Source organism: Phodopus roborovskii, unplaced genomic scaffold (genome assembly GCF_943737965.1).
Source record: "Phodopus roborovskii unplaced genomic scaffold, PHOROB, whole genome shotgun sequence".
NCBI classification, from domain to species: domain Eukaryota; kingdom Metazoa; phylum Chordata; class Mammalia; order Rodentia; family Cricetidae; genus Phodopus; species Phodopus roborovskii.
The window spans coordinates 75,538,191-75,553,772 of record NW_026126418.1 but is presented as its reverse complement, the minus strand read 5'-3'; the positions used below and the strand labels follow the sequence as shown (position 1 = coordinate 75,553,772).

Below are 15,582 nucleotides of genomic sequence, written 5' to 3'. Positions count from 1 at the left end.
AGTAACAATTTACCATGGTGATAATGACAATCCTAACTGCAGTAGCCTTTAAAATAGGCCATCTAGAGGAGCAAGTCAGATCAGCATGTCCCTCTCTATGCTTTCCCACTAAACCTGGCCACTCCAGATGTTCAGATGGTTTTGGGTTTTCTGATGAGTCTGGGGTGGTAGCCCAGAGGCACTTAGTGCATGTTTAATGTCTAGAGAAGTATGATTTGATGTAGTTATGGACTTTAGTAGAACTGTGGTGGTTGATGCAGGCTAAGGCATCCTTGTTATTTGGTACTTCTTTTCTATAGGGTTCTCTGTCTTCATAGAGGAATACTGACTAGCTGTTGTAAAATTATGGAATCCTCAAGATAAATTGAGGGAAAATAAAATCATATAAAACCATAAGCAATAGTTTGCTAAATCTATCTATGCCTGCATAGATATGGAGAGCATTTTCAGGAATAATCTTCAGCAAACAGTTACCCAAGGAGGATACCTAAGGCTGAAGAGGAAGTGAGGGCAGGGAGCAATTCTACCTCTTTGTTTTTTCTTTTCAGGGTTGTAGAGTGGTAATACAGAGTTTCACTCCGTAAGTCAGGCTACCCTTGAACTCAGAATTCTCCTTCCTCCCAAGCACTAAAATTACAGGCATGTGCCATCATGTCTAATCTTTTTTTTTTTTTTTCTTTTGGAAAGCTTTTAAATAACAGTACAATGCAGGTTAATAAGCCCTATATTTAGAGTTGCCAATTACAAACGTTTTGTCAGTTTCTTATACAGTATTTATTATATTCAGGAATATTTTATTCCTGTTTTTGAGACGGATTTTTGAATACTTGCTAGTACCAGAAATGCCTACATTAATTAACTTGGGTTATCCTTTTCTTGGGGACTGGTTTTGCCTAGAGGTCATGGGTGATGGTGAAAGTGCTCATGATTCCCCCCGTGATGAAGCGCTGCAGAACATCTCAGCTGACGATCTCCCAGACTCTGCCAGCCAAGCAGCCCACCCTCAGGACTCTGCATTCTCTTACAGGTATTTCTTCCAGGAGTTGTAAGATTGGGGTTTGAATTTGTTTTTGTTTTTTGTAATATTTTTGAAAATAAAGTATAATTCCCGTTCCCTGTCTTCTTCCAATGCTTCCTATTCAGGCTTTGGACTTTTATCACCATTTTAATCATTTCAAGTCAACCAGTTGTTAAGTATAAAGAACTAGTGGATGATGAGTGCTTGCTACACAAGTGTAAGGACCTCAGTTGAACCCCAGTGCCTACCTGAAAAAGCTGAGCATGCTGATGTGCATCTGTAATCTTAGCATTGGGACCCTAGGGCTCACAGCCCAACTATCGGCTGGTCAGCCTTTTATTAAACCAGTCAGGTCCCTTAAGCAGGCAAAGCAACATAGCTTTACATGGTTAAACAAATGCAGCATAAACAGCCATAACACATCTTTGACTAGTTAAAATAATAGTCCACAACACTTCTATCTGTGTCCCAGGAGCTACACAAGTAACTAACTCACTATTATCTGTGCAAACCCAATGGCCTGTGTCAGCACACTGGGGGACTCAGTAATGGGGCATAATTTTAGCATTGCCCCACTAATAATTGGGGCTCATTCTTGGCTTTCTCTCTTTTCCCTGCAGTCTCCTTCCACAGAGCTTGAGAAAGTTGCTTTGGGAGCCTGGCATTTGCCCATGCTTGTTAAGGAGCTGCTGCTTTCTCAGACAAGGAAGACTCCATACAGCACCCTCACCTAGCTTGTGTGTGATTGTTTCCTCTCCATTTTAAATTATTTTTTAATGATTTATTTACTCTTAAACTGTAAACATTATTTTATCCATAAATATTTGGAAGCTTCATATTTTTATCTCTTTGGTAAAATTAAGGAGAGAATGGCAGTTTTACTGAGTTATGACTTCCCTAAATCAGGTGACTTTACCATAATACAGTTTATGAAATTCTTGGCCAAACTGGTTAGTTTTGTCAACTTAATACAAGCTAGTCACCTGGGAAGAAGGAGCCTCCAAATGAGGAATTGCCTCCATTGGGTTGGCCAGTGATAGTGTCTTTGAGGCTTTTTCATGATTGATGAGTGAGAGGGGCCAGCCCACCCACTCTAGGCAGTCCTATCCCTGGGCAGGTGGTTCTGGACTGAAGGAAAGCAAGCTGAGAGTTGGAGAGGTCGCTCAGTGGTGCTCTTCCAGAAGATCCAAGTTCAGTTCCCTGCACACACTTCAGGTGGTTCATAGTTACCTGCAACTCCAGCTCCAGGGGATCTGACACTTCTGGTCTCAATAGGAAAATGCACTCATGTGCACAAATACACACACATACACATAATTTAAAATATTAAAAAATACTTTGGTGGGGAGGGCTGAGCAAGCCAGTAAACAGCTTTCCTCCATGACTGCTGTTTGTGTTCCTGCCCTGATGGACTGTGATCTGGGCATATGAGCCCAATAAACTGTTTTCATCCCAAGCTGCTTTTGGTCATAGTGTTTATCACAGCAATAAGAAGCAAACCAGGACAGTGGGTGAATATTATGTTTGATTAACCTGATTTCTAAGTTATTGGTTTGGTTGGGGACAAATCTGCTAAGGCAAGGCCCATGGCTAAGTCATGAGTTGGTTATGTGGTGACCCATGGAAGAAGCAATCAATTTTCTCCAGGGCATCAAACTCCCATCTTTGAACAACCCCACAGGACCAGGAAGGTTCATAGGTCCTAATGAGGGAGAGGCACACATGATCATGTAGGTGGCAAAAGCTGTGTTGCTGTGGAAGGCAGCCTCTACCTGAAAAGACTGTGCTAATAAATGGCAATAGGTGCGTCACCAGTTGGAAGCTATAGAATCTAATCTCAGCACAAAACCTCCAAGCAGTAGAACATAGCAACTGTGGTTTTTAGTTTTTTGTTTTTTCCTAAGGTATGTTCTTGTATGTAGCAGGGCTGCCATTTGTGGAGAGACTAGTTGAAAGCATGCAGTTTGGCTCCTAAGAGACTGTACCGTGACACTCCCCTGTCTGCTCTAGATCACAACAGGGTTTCTGACTGACATGTTGACCCAGCTGAGCTTCCAGTCCTCTTACTCCGAAACTAGAGGCTTGTGCTTGTCAGTGAGGTGTCACTCAGTTGAAACTGAATCATTTGTGTTCTGAGCTAATATATTAACATTTATGTGTACATATTTGTAAACTATTACCATTTCTGGCTGACAATGTACTTAGCTGGGAGTCCTGTGTCCTAGCTCCAGGCATACAAAAAAGGATGTCATCATTTCTGTGTAAGTAAATTAATGTGCCCTGCACTTACTCTTCAGAGATGTTAAAAAGAAGCTGAGGCTTGCGCTTTGCTCTGCGGACTCGGTGGCCTTCCCAGTACTAACCCACTCAACAAGGAATGGATTGCCCGACCACACAGACCCAGAAGGCAAGTCACTCCATACTCTTTACTCTCTCCCATACACACAGCTTGAACAATAGCAGCTGCCATCTCTCACCTGTCAGCTGACAGAAATTCTGTGTGGTCCAGGACATTTAAGGGTACTTTGACATCTTTTTTAAAAAATTATATTTGCATCTCTGTGTCTGCCATGTATGTGTGTTTGGGTGCCCACAGAGGCCAGAAGGGGGCGGCAGAGCCCCTGGATCTGGAATCCAGACAGTTGTGAGCTGCCTAGGGTGGATGCTGGTATCTAAGCTCTGGTCCCCTGAAAGAGCAACACAGGCTCATAACCCCTAGCTGCCTCTCCAGCTCACGGTACTTTGATTTCTGATTATTTTCTTAACAAGAATGGCAGTATTGTTTGGCTCTAATAGTTATTCGTGCATCAGGATTAGTATCACAGATGCTGAATGTGTGTGGATGTCCTAGCAGAACTCTTTTTTTTTTTTTTTAGACAATGAAATTGTATGCTTCTTAAAAGTTCAAATAGCTGAAGCAATTAATTTACAAGATAAGAACTTAATGGCACAACTTCAAGAAACAATGCGTTGTGTTTGCCGCTTTGACAATAGGACTTGTAGGAAGCTGCTGGCATCCATTGCTGAAGACTACAGGTACTGTTCCCAATCTCGCTGCAAGCTGGCAGTATTCAGTGTTGTTTGTTTCTTTGTTTTGCGAGAGGCTTTTTCTTGTTTTTTTTTTTTTTTTTAATTGTTCTTTATTGAAGAAATGTTTATTTGGATAGAGCTTTTTAAGCAACATAATTTAGAAATGTTGTTACCAACAGATCTTGTTAATAAAGAAGTATAATTTACTTCAGCTTTGCATAAAAGGAGGTAAAGAAGAGATTGGGGAAACAGCTCAGTGAGTAAAGTACAACCATGAGGATCTAATACCCAGGCAAAAGCCGGGTGATATGAATATATCTGTAACCCATCTGGAGAGGGGAGAGCACATGCACATGGATCCTGGGGATTTGCTGACTAGCCAGAGCTAGAGATTCCAGGTTCAGTGAGAGATCCTGTCTCCAAAAGAAGGGTAGATGGGGCTGTAGGATGTCACTGGATATAGGCACATGCCATAGACGCTTAACCTAAGTTAGATCTCCAGAATTCATAAAAAGGTGGAAGGAGAGAACTGACTTCCCAAAACATGTCCTGTGACCTCCACATGCATTGTGTGGCACACTCGAGTGTGTGTGTGTGTGTGTGTGTGTGTGTGTGTGTGTGTGTGTGTGTGTAAAGACTATAGAGGTCCAGGGAAGCAGAGATAATCTTAGAAATTGGTTTTGCTGCCAAGCCCTAGCTAGTATGGGGGAAATGTGAGTGCCCTACTTAGGCAGAATGGAAGCTCCTAGCATCAGGGGATCTTGCTACACTAACAGTATAAGCAAATGTGATAGTGGTTATTTAATGATCTAGTGTATATAATTTGTATTTTGTCCAGCAGCCAATTTTCTGTTAAGTATGGGGTCCTATAACCATGGAGACTGTGCTTCCTTCCATAACAAATGGAATGAGCCTGCAGAGGACCTTAGAGACATGTAGTGAGTTAGGTACTGATGATGTGTGCCACAGAAACATTCATATGGGCTTTCCTCTTGAGCTGCCAGTGTGGGTAGTTCCCAAGATGCTTGTCTATAGTCTCTTGTGCCAACTTGCAATAGCCATAGTCTATGAAGTACTTTGTTTTAAAAAATTAGCACTCTTAGTTGCTGAAGAAAGTATGTAAGTATATGCTGTACACATCTGATGTTCAGCAGCACTTTTTTTCTTTTAGGAAAAGAGCCCCATATATTGCTTATCTCACCCGCTGTCGACAAGGACTGCAGACCACACAGGCTCACTTGGAAAGGCTGTTGCAAAGAGTTTTGCGAGACAAAGAGGTAGCCAATCGGTACTTTACCACCGTCTGTGTGCGGTTGCTGCTTGAGAGCAAAGAAAAGAAGATCAGGGAGTTCATTCAAGGTAACTAAATCATTCACACAGATGTCTCCTCAGCCATGTGAAGTAGGAGAATTCTTTTGATTTGCTGTTTATGGACATGCATTACTTCAGTACCCATTCACTTCCTTCCCTCCCTCCCTTCCTAATTTTGGGGACTGGTGAGATGGGTACTGGCTGCTTTTCCTGAGGACCAGGGTTCAATCCCCAGTCCCCACATAGCAGCAATTCAGAATCATCTATAACTCTGGTTCCAGGGGATTTGCTCTCTTCTAGCATGTGCAGGGACCAGGCACATACTTGGTGCACAGACGTGTGTAGGTAAAACACCTATGCACACTAAAAATAACAATAATAATAATTAGAAGATTTTTAGTATTTATGTATACATATTGTGTGTGTGTGCACTTGCGTGCGTGTGTGTAAAAGAGGGATCACTCTCCTGGTACTCAAGTTGCGGGTAGTTGTAAGTTGCACGTGGGTGCTGGGAACCAAACTCCCATCCTCTGGAAGAGTAGCAAGTTGCTCTTAACTGCTAAGCCACTTCCAACTTCTTTTAAGATATATTTTTATACCACAGCATGTGATAGAAGTATAAAGCAACTTTCAGGAGTTGTTTCTCTCCCCTGTGTGTGGCTCCATGGGATCTGGATTAGTCAGGTTTCTCTACAGGAACATAACTGATAGAACTAACTAACTAACTGTCTGTCTGTCTGTCTATCTATCTATCTATCTATCTATCTATCTATCTATCTATCTATCTCTCTATGGGGTTTATTAGAATGACTTACAGACTATGGTCCAGCTAGTCCAACAATGGCCACCCTTAAATGGAAGGTCCAGGAATCGAGTAGTTGTTCATTCCATGAGGGTGGTTGTCTCAGCATACACTTGAATCCTGAAGAAGTAGGCTCTAATGCTAGTGAAAGAACAGACTTGCCAGCAAGAATAGGGCAAGCAGGCAGAGAGCAAAAGCTTCTTTCTTCTATGTCTTTATATGGGCTGCCAGTAGAAGGTGTGGCCAGATTAAAGGTGGATCTTCCCACCTCAAAAGATCCAGATTAAAAGTGATCTTCCTACTTCAAATGATTTTTCCCTCCCAGGTGTGTTTAGTCACTTGGGTTTTAATCCCAGTTGTGATCAGGTTGACACCCAAGAACTGCCATCACAGGATCTGACTTGGGTTTTCAGGTTGGCTCCAGTTCCAGGGGATCCGACACCCTCTTTTGTCATCAGAGGACACCAAGCATGCATGTTGTGTACAGACATACAGACATACATGTAAACAAAACACTCATGCATAGAAAAAATAAATCTTTATTAAGTAAAGAATAAAAGATTTATCAATCAATCATAAATAAACCAAGACAGAAAGAGAGGGAACGGGGAGGGATGGAAGGAGGGAGGGAAACAAACCAAAATGACTCCCAGAACTGTGATGAAGGAACTCTGTACCACAGATGGGCTACCTGAAATAGCTGTTAGCATCAGCATAGTCCAGATGGGCTCGGTATGAAGATTCAGGGCTGCCACTTGCAGGGATTCATCAAGAACTCATAGACTTCCCAATGGTGGGGCTGGTTCTCAGGCACACTCTGGAGGGAGGACCAGTCATTATCCTCTGTGGATGCCAGATTTTACTGGTCTGCTTCACGGTACTGCTCTGCTGTACAAATAAAGTATCTATGTCAGGCTGGGTAGGAAATGCCACACACGTATCTGCTGCTTACCTACTGGAGTGAAAACTGAAGGTTTGAAAGATGAACTCCATGTCCTGGGCAACCTCTGCTCAGAATGGGTAGGTGGCAGCAGATCTTAGCAACACTGTCTCTAGGATGTGCCTCCTGCCTAGGGAGGAGGCATTATCACACTGGATGGAGTGCTAATTCAACATAGCCAGGTGCTAAAAGTGCAGGCCACTGACAAAGCAGGAATTTGCACTAATGTACAGGTCAAACAGCAGCTTCACTTTTGTTAGTTTTTTTTTTTTTTTTTTTTTTTTTTTTTTTTGGTGGGGGGAGGGGGTTGGACAAGGTCTCACTGTGTATGCCTGATTATCTTTGAAGTCACAGCAATCATTATCCTGGAATTTGGGTTGTGTGCTATCATGCCCAGCTTTTAATAACTTTTGAAGCGCCATACCTGTAACCTAGCACTTGGGAAGCTGGAGAGAAGGACTCAGTCTTGGCTATAAAGTGAGACACTGTGTCAAAGACAAAAAAAAACTTTGGGCATGGTGGTATAGTTCTGTAAATTGTGCAAGGGGCTGAAGCAGGAAGATACACATTCAAGGGTTTCCTGGGATACTAGGTGAGATTAAGACCAGGGAGGACAAGTAGGCTAGCCTGGGCAACTTATTGACATGCCCTGACTCAAGCAAAAGTAGGTAAGGATGTAAGTTCAGTGGTAACCATATCCTGGCATATGTGAGGCCCTGGGTTCAATCCCTAGTGCTTCAAAAAATAAATAAATAAATAAATAAATAAATAAATAAATAAACAAAAAATAAAAGTAGCAAGCATTGACATCAAGTTTCTAAGTTGCATTATTTGTCTCTGAGATTGAGTATCTGTGTATTAAGACTTGTACAGGGGCTGCAGAGATGGCTCAGGAGTTAAGAGCACTTGCTGCTTTTCCAGAGGAACTGGGTTCCTTGGCCCACATGGCAGCTCACAACAGATATCTTTAACTCTAGTTCTAGGGAACATGATACCCTGCATACATGCAGGCAAAACACTCATATGCATTTAAAAGAAAATCAGAGATGTTAAAATTTTAGTTCTACTTTTTCATTATTATTTTTGATTCAAAGTCTCATGGCTAGTCATGAACTATATTGATCCTCTTCCCACTAACCCCCAAATGTTAGCATTAAAGGCATGTGTGGCCATGTCCAGCATTGCTTATTGGTAACAGAGTCTCCAGCTTGTAACACTCCTACCACAGCCTTCCAGATGATAAGAGTATAGGCATCTGTTACCATGCCCAAATTATATCCATACAACTTTTTAAAACTGTATATTCAACAACAAAACAAAAACAAACACACAAATAAAAACCCAAACCATACCTGTGTATATTTTATAACAAACCTTAAATGTTTACATATTTATTTCTTTTCTTTTTCTGCTTTACCTTTTGTCTGCAAATTCTAAAGTCTCATTCACACACTTTTGACTTTAGATTAGGGTATTGTATCATTAGTTAATTAGGATGATTTCTAAAGGTTGTTGTTGCTCTCTTTTCCGTGAGAGTAACATTCTAAGGCTACTGTTGTGCCCAGTGGAACCCTTAAACTGTGCATATGACTGAATACTGAATAATTGAGCTATAAATGAAGTGACTAATGAGCAGGTTGTGTACAAGGTGTGGCCACTCTGACCAAAGGGATAGTTCACGTCCAGCTAGATACAAGGGGAGTTTCTAGATTTCCTCACTCTATTCAGAACAGTATGTGCTTTAAAACTTAGGAATGGGGTGGAGAAGATGGCTCAGGGATGGATTAAAGGCATTTGCCACCAAGCCTAATGACCTGAGTTTGATTCCTGGAATTCATATGGTGGAGAAAACCAACTCCTACAAGTGGCCTTTGACCTCCACATGTATGCCAGGTGCACATCCCTTCCTCCCTAACCCCCCATAAATAAGTAAGTGTAAAAAAAAGAATAAGAGATAAAAATAAATCTTATAAATGTTTATTTCTAATTTTTGCATTTAACACTTTTTGATAAGGATGAGGACAGAACAAAGCTGAGGATGTTGGGGGTCCACTGTAATTTAAAGATGACTGTTTTTCCTTGGAGACTTTCAGAAACTTACTGCTGCTGATGATAAAACTGCTCAAGTGGAGGATTTCCTCCAGTTCCTGTATGGTGCAATGGCCCAGGATGTCATATGGCAGAATGCCAGTGAGGAGCAGCTGCAGGATGCACAGCTGGCCATCGAACGGAGCGTGATGAATCGCATCTTTAAGCTTGCTTTCTACCCTAACCAGGATGGGGACATCCTCCGTGACCAGTAAGTGTGTCCGTGCTGGACTCCTCCTTTAGTAAAGGGAGCTGTGTCAGTTACCATTCACTCCTCAGGGTTGTGCTGTCCAAGTAGATGAGAACACCCAGTTTGCAGGGGTTTGTTGAGTAGGAACAGAATAGTATGAATTAGTGTGGTTTCTGAGGCCGTGGACCTGCCTCACATGTCCTTCTGTGTCTTCTCTGTGGGTGGATTCTTGCTGCTCAGTGGTTAAGAGCACTGCCAACTCTTCCAAAGGTCCTGAGCTCAATTCCCAGCAACCACATGGTGGCTCTCAACCATCTGTAATGAAATCTGGTGTCCTTTTCTAGTTTGCACATACATGTATGCAGAACACTGTATACATAATAAATAAATAAATTTTAAAAAGGGATGTAGCTCTGTGGTCTGTGGTAGGCTTTGAAAGGCCCTGAATTTGATCTCAGTATTATAATAAGTGAAAAAGAATGCAGAATCAGGCAGGGACACCCCCCCTCCAAAAAAAGAATAATCCTTTGGGGTCAAGATGGGATAGAAGAGTACCAGAGTGTAGAGAATTTATTTAGCTTTTGTGTTTTTCTTGTTTCCCTGAGTAGTACTTCACAATCCTGTGTCTGCCCCCAAGCATACTGACATCACTGTTTTCTAGCAACAACTTTGGTGCCCAGGGACCCTCTGGAGTCCATGTGGTAGGACCTCAAGGAAGACTGTTAGTAGTTTCTGCTTTTTACAGTTTTTGTGTGTATGCAAACGTGCACACACTGGGTTTCACGCTTGCTCTACCACTGAGCTACACCCAACCGTGCAGATGCGTGTTTGAGAGATTATAGTTTGCTGTGAAGTGGACATTAGGGTTGCCCCAGCCTCCCCATCTAAGTGCTCTTAGCCTCAGGATGCCTGCTCACCCTGGGCCCATTCCTACTTTCAGCACCTATCTGTGAATCAGGTATGAGAGATGGAGGTGGGTTTGAAGCTACGTGTACCATCCACTGTGGGTGTTACGGTGGGAACAGCAAACATGTGTCTAGAATGGATCAGAAGCCATGAAGCTGGATTTTAGTCCTTGCTGGTGAGGCAGACCCTTAACTTTTAATATCCTAATATGGTCATCAAAATGAAGGGCAAGCAGGTAGTAGAGTCTTGTCTCCACCTGACAGCTATGGTCCTTGCTTTCTGTCCTGTGGTCCCTCCTGCTTGTCACTTCCTTCTGTTTTCTCACTACCCTTTCTTTCACTGAACAGTGTATCCAAGCTCAAGTCCGTTTTCTCTGCCTGGGCTTCACAGTCCCACATCCCCCCACTCCCGCATCCCCCAGCTTACTCAGCAATTCTTCATCTCTTTTTAAAAATGCTTATTTTTATTTTTGTGTGTATGTCTGTGTAAGTGTGTACATGTGTGTGTGAGGGGTGGTGCACTGGAGGCAGCTAGAGTTCCAGGCAGTGTGAACTGCCCAGCCTGGGCACTGAGAACCTGGGTTCTCTGGAGAGCTTCACTGCTGAGTAGTCATCTCTCCAGCCCTTTAACATTTGTTTCTGAGTGACTCTTACATAGAGATACTTCCTGTATAGTCCTAGTTGGTACTGGCCTTGACTCCCTGATCCCTCCTTAACCTCTGGCTGGTGTTACACACCTCCACTGCCTTGCTTGAACTGTAATATGACCTTTTTGTTGTTCTTGTTTTTTGAGACATTGTTTTCTACATAGTTCAGGCTAGCCTCTGACTTACCTTGTAGCACAAACTGAGCTAGGAAAAAGACCGTTTTAAATGAAGTATACCTCTGACGAAGAGAATTTCAGCCATTATGTAATCTATCTATAAGTAAGCCTAAGATGTTTTGATAAAATACAATTATGGCTATTTGTATATTTTATTTTCAGAAATGTGCATTCACAAATGAATTTTGGGTGATTTTCAGGGTTCTGCATGAACATATCCAGAGATTATCTAAAGTAGTGACTGCAAACCACAGAGCTCTGCAGATACCAGAGGTAATATGGGCTTGTGTGTAGTGTGGGTGGTAGGTGGAGAGTCACCACTTTGGCAAGGCATCCAAGTACCCCAAAATAGAAGGCAACATTTCCAAGTGGTCTTCCATTTATTTGTCACTGCCCGAGGGTACTTGAGGGGCTTAGCATCCCTAGTGTGGAAAGATTGGGGATGGAGAGTCCACAGGAGAGTTTGTCTCCACCCTGCAGCCAGCATAGCTTCTGTCCCTGCTCCACCCCTGGGCTGGCTGGTGTGCCGCCCACATACACCTTCCGATGGGCTTCACACAGCTGCCAGGTAGAGACTGTCCCAGAAGAAATACATGGGTCGGCCTGGCCTCAGGAGTATCATACTGCTCTTTCTCCTGCTTAAGGTTTCTGGTTGTTGTTAAAACTTACTTATAAGTAAGCTGGTGGTCGTCGTGGCTCACGCCTTTAATGCCACACAGAGTGATTTATAGTACAGCCAGGATGTTACACAGAGAAACCCTGTCGAGGAAAACAAAACAAAAACAACAAAAGTTCTTTATAATAAACAGAGTACCATAAAGTTTTAACATTTTCTTTGGTGTGGGTTTTTTGTTGTTTCTTGTCTGTCTTTCTGTCTGTCTGTCTGTTGTCTATCTATCTATCTGAAGCAGTTTTTTTTTTTTTTTTTTTTTTTAAGTTTTTTGAGACAGGGTTTCTCTGTGGCTTTGGAGCCTATCCTACAACTAGCTCTTGTAGACCAGGCAGGCTGGTCTCTAACTCACAGAGATCCTCCTGCCTCTGTCTCCCCAGTGCTGGGATTAAAGGTGTGTGCCACCACCATCTGTCTGAAGCAGGTTCTCTTTGTTGTTGTTTTCTGAGAGAGGATCTTACTATGTAGATCAGGGTGGCCTTGAACTGTCAGTGATCCACTTGCCTCTACCTCCCAAATAGAAACAGGTTCTTACGTAGTCCAATCTGGCTTCAAGCCTGCTGTGTTGCTGAGACTGGCTGATCCTCCTGCCTTGATTCCCCCAAGTGCTGGGATCACAAGCATATGCCACCATCCTGGGCTTTGAGTATGTTTTTTTTTTTCCTAGAACCACTGCAACAAAGATCCATAGTGATGTTTACATTGCCTCCTTCTGCTGGCTTGTCTGTGATTTTGGAATCAGCTAAATGGAAAGTCTCACCCCAGTTTCTTAAGAAACATGGGAGGGTTCTGAGCTCCAGGCTCTGTGTGCCATCTCTGTGCCCAATGTCTTGGGTGGGAGGGAAGAAAACAGTCCCTTGTCCTCAGCTTGATGGGGCAGGCACTGTGGCTGCAATGCAGGCTGCTGTTGGATTTGTGATCTCTGTGTTGTCTGCCATCTGGCTTAGGTCTATCTTCGTGAGGCCCCGTGGCCATCTGCACAGTCAGAAATCAGGACAATAAGTGCTTACAAAACCCCCCGGGACAAAGTACAGTGCATCCTGAGAATGTGCTCCACCATCATGAACCTACTAAGCCTGGCCAATGAGGACTCTGTCCCTGGGGCAGACGACTTCGTCCCTGTGTTGGTGTTTGTGTTGATAAAGGTGCGTTTCTTACTATTGACTGATACTTTATGAGGCCTCTTAAGCAGGTGCCTGGGTTCCTTTAAGTCTTGAAGGTGCTTATTTCCAAAACCATTTAGGGACCATTATGCAGGTCCTGGTGTGGCATTCTGTAAGATATTGGGAGCACAGGTGCTAAGATGGCTCTGGCAGAGCGGAGCACACAAGTAATGGGCTCTTGCTTCTTTTTCACCTTTAGGCAAACCCACCCTGCCTGTTGTCCACCGTGCAGTACATTAGCAGCTTCTATGCCAGCTGTCTGTCTGGAGAGGAATCCTACTGGTGGATGCAGTTCACAGCAGCAGTAGAGTTTATTAAAACCATCGATGACAGAAAGTGACCACGACCAGGCCCACCAAGGCATCAGACTGTAGCCAGGAAATAGAGCTCTATGACACTGCTGAAGATTGTCTAATATGTACAGCTTCCAGACGTTTCCACATGGCTCTTCCTAAGCAGATTAACAAGCTAACATGCTGGTTCTTTTTCCTTTCAGCCGTTCTGAGTTGCATATTTTATTTCTTGTGTCCATGTAGAGAGTAGTGCTGCAAAAGGGACCATGTTTTTCCATATGTTTTAAAATACTAAAATACAGAACAGAATCATTTAGGAAACATCCAGATCTCTGTTTTTGGATTCCCAGTTTGTCCCTTTCATTTTAGAAAGAACAGTGCGTCCTGTAAGACCCTGTGTCACAGCTGCACAGTGGGTTTTGGGAGCAGTGTGCCACAGCCTTCCTATAGACACACTCTCCTGAGTTGAGACGCTAAGGAGGACATGTAAATATAATATATATTTATATTTGATGTGATATGGCTATCTCCAGACTCTAACAAACGAGGGCGGTTGCTGAGAGTAGGCTGTGACATTCCCTCTTGTGAAATGGTTTCCATGACAAAATTTAAGCTGAGCTTAAAAGCAAAACCATAAATATTTATTAGTGTATAATTCAGTTTATTATTCTCCACGTGTGGAGTTTGATGGGGAAGTCATGTAGGCACGTGTCACATGGGCATATGTTGAGCCTGCACCTTGGGACAGACTCCACCATGCATCACATAGGACGAGCAGTCTGTGGCCAGGTGTCCTCTGCACCCTCACCCTGAGTAGAAGCCACAGACAGGGCTCCTTCCAGACCCTTAATTGTCATCTGTCTGATGACTGTTCACATTGAATGCACAGACCAGGGATTCAGTGAATGTCATTTTTTAAAACTAATTTCTATTGTCTGCTGTACTGATCCAGGTTTTACTAGTGTTAAACTATTTTGATCAGCCGCACTATTCTTAGGGGGGGGGAATCTATTTTGGCAGGTTTCTGTGCCTTTATTGCCCTCTTCTGGAAAAAAAAGTGTTTGTGTAGTTTGGTTTGCATTGTATACCAGTACTTAATCAGGAATGGGCTTTGGTGCCTGAGGAGCTGGCCAAAAAGGCCCACCAAAGCTTCAAGCACAAGTCTTGTACATAGGCCGTCACTGACGGGCTCCACCTTGTATGTTTCCTGAACATGCTTAGCTTTTATGACAAATGCTGCAATCCCATACTTTCAAGTCCTTTGTTGCTGGCAGCAATGCAGGGGTCTTCTAAGGGACCTGTGACAACCAGCTGCGAGCAGATGGATAAAGAGGCCATCTGCCCCCTCTCTGAACTCGGCCACACTGTGCCAAAAAAAAAAAAAAAAAAAAAAAAAAAAAGCTAGTTCCCTTCATGCTCCACCTCTTGTCATCCCCTTAAAGCTCAAATAGGAATTTACACAGGAGTGTGGGTGTGGTCTCTGCCTTTCAGGGAGAGACCACAACTACCACAAAATATCCTTTCAAATGTTGGGTCAGGAAATCTATGTACTTCATGACTGTCGTTGTCAACCTTGCCTTGGTGTCAGACGTTACATCCCATTGTTAAGTACACTGCAAGCCAAGCTGACATGGCTCTGCAACCAGATGGGAGTCTAACATCTACTTCAGCATCGATCAATAAATGTTAAGTCAACAGATTTTGAATAGTTGGAATTCATTGTTAATGGGACTTAACTTGTAAATCAATGAGAGATTTTTCTCTCTGTAATGGTAGCTAAATATATTCCATGTTATCACTGTGGAAATAAATATGAAGATGTGGATGTTGCACAAAGGCTCTTTTCTGTGGAATGAAGGTGGTTCTACATGAAGGCTGAGTGCAGTGTACAAGTCACCTTGGGAAATGTTCAGGCACCTAAAATTATTATGTAGAATTTACAAAATTAATGAATATTAAATGGGGAGCCAGTGGCTCACCTCATGAAAGTTCTGCAGAATTAAAGAAAAAGAAGAATCCATTTGTATTTTCCTTTAATGTCCTGTTTTTTTAATGTAATAGAAATAGATTGCAGACCATCTCTCACATAAACTTTAAAAAACTTTAAGATCTGATAATGTATTATTATTTTATGTGCATTTTGCCTGTGTGTATGTCTGTGTAAAGATGTAGGATCTCTGGAAAAGGAGTTACAGACAGTTGTGAGCTGCCATGTGGGTTCTGGGAATTGAACCCAGGGCCTTTGGAAAAGCAGCCAGTGCTTTTAACTGCTGAGCTGTCTTTCCAGCTTTAGACTTCATTAAAACTAGGAAACATTTTGCTTCCCCCCCCCTCCCCATGTTAGGTAAA

The 15,582-nt window shown here is 42.8% G+C and overlaps 1 protein-coding gene across 7 annotated transcripts in view; it reads left to right on the top strand.

Annotated features, from left to right (window-relative positions):
• Positions 1-15,338, top strand: part of Gapvd1 (GTPase activating protein and VPS9 domains 1) — a 73,947-nt gene extending 58,609 nt beyond the window's left edge. For all 7 annotated transcript variants that reach the window (XM_051185269.1, XM_051185267.1, XM_051185268.1 and 4 more), the window contains 8 exons: positions 898-1,027; positions 3,316-3,425; positions 3,895-4,054; positions 5,220-5,407; positions 9,187-9,400; positions 11,308-11,380; positions 12,725-12,922; positions 13,140-15,338. In XM_051185269.1, the coding sequence (XP_051041226.1) occupies positions 898-1,027; positions 3,316-3,425; positions 3,895-4,054; positions 5,220-5,407; positions 9,187-9,400; positions 11,308-11,380; positions 12,725-12,922; positions 13,140-13,280 (1,214 nt within the window). In that variant the 3' untranslated portion in view covers positions 13,281-15,338. The remainder of the gene's footprint in view (positions 1-897; positions 1,028-3,315; positions 3,426-3,894; positions 4,055-5,219; positions 5,408-9,186; positions 9,401-11,307; positions 11,381-12,724; positions 12,923-13,139) is intronic.
• The last annotated feature ends 244 nt before the right edge of the window (positions 15,339-15,582 follow it).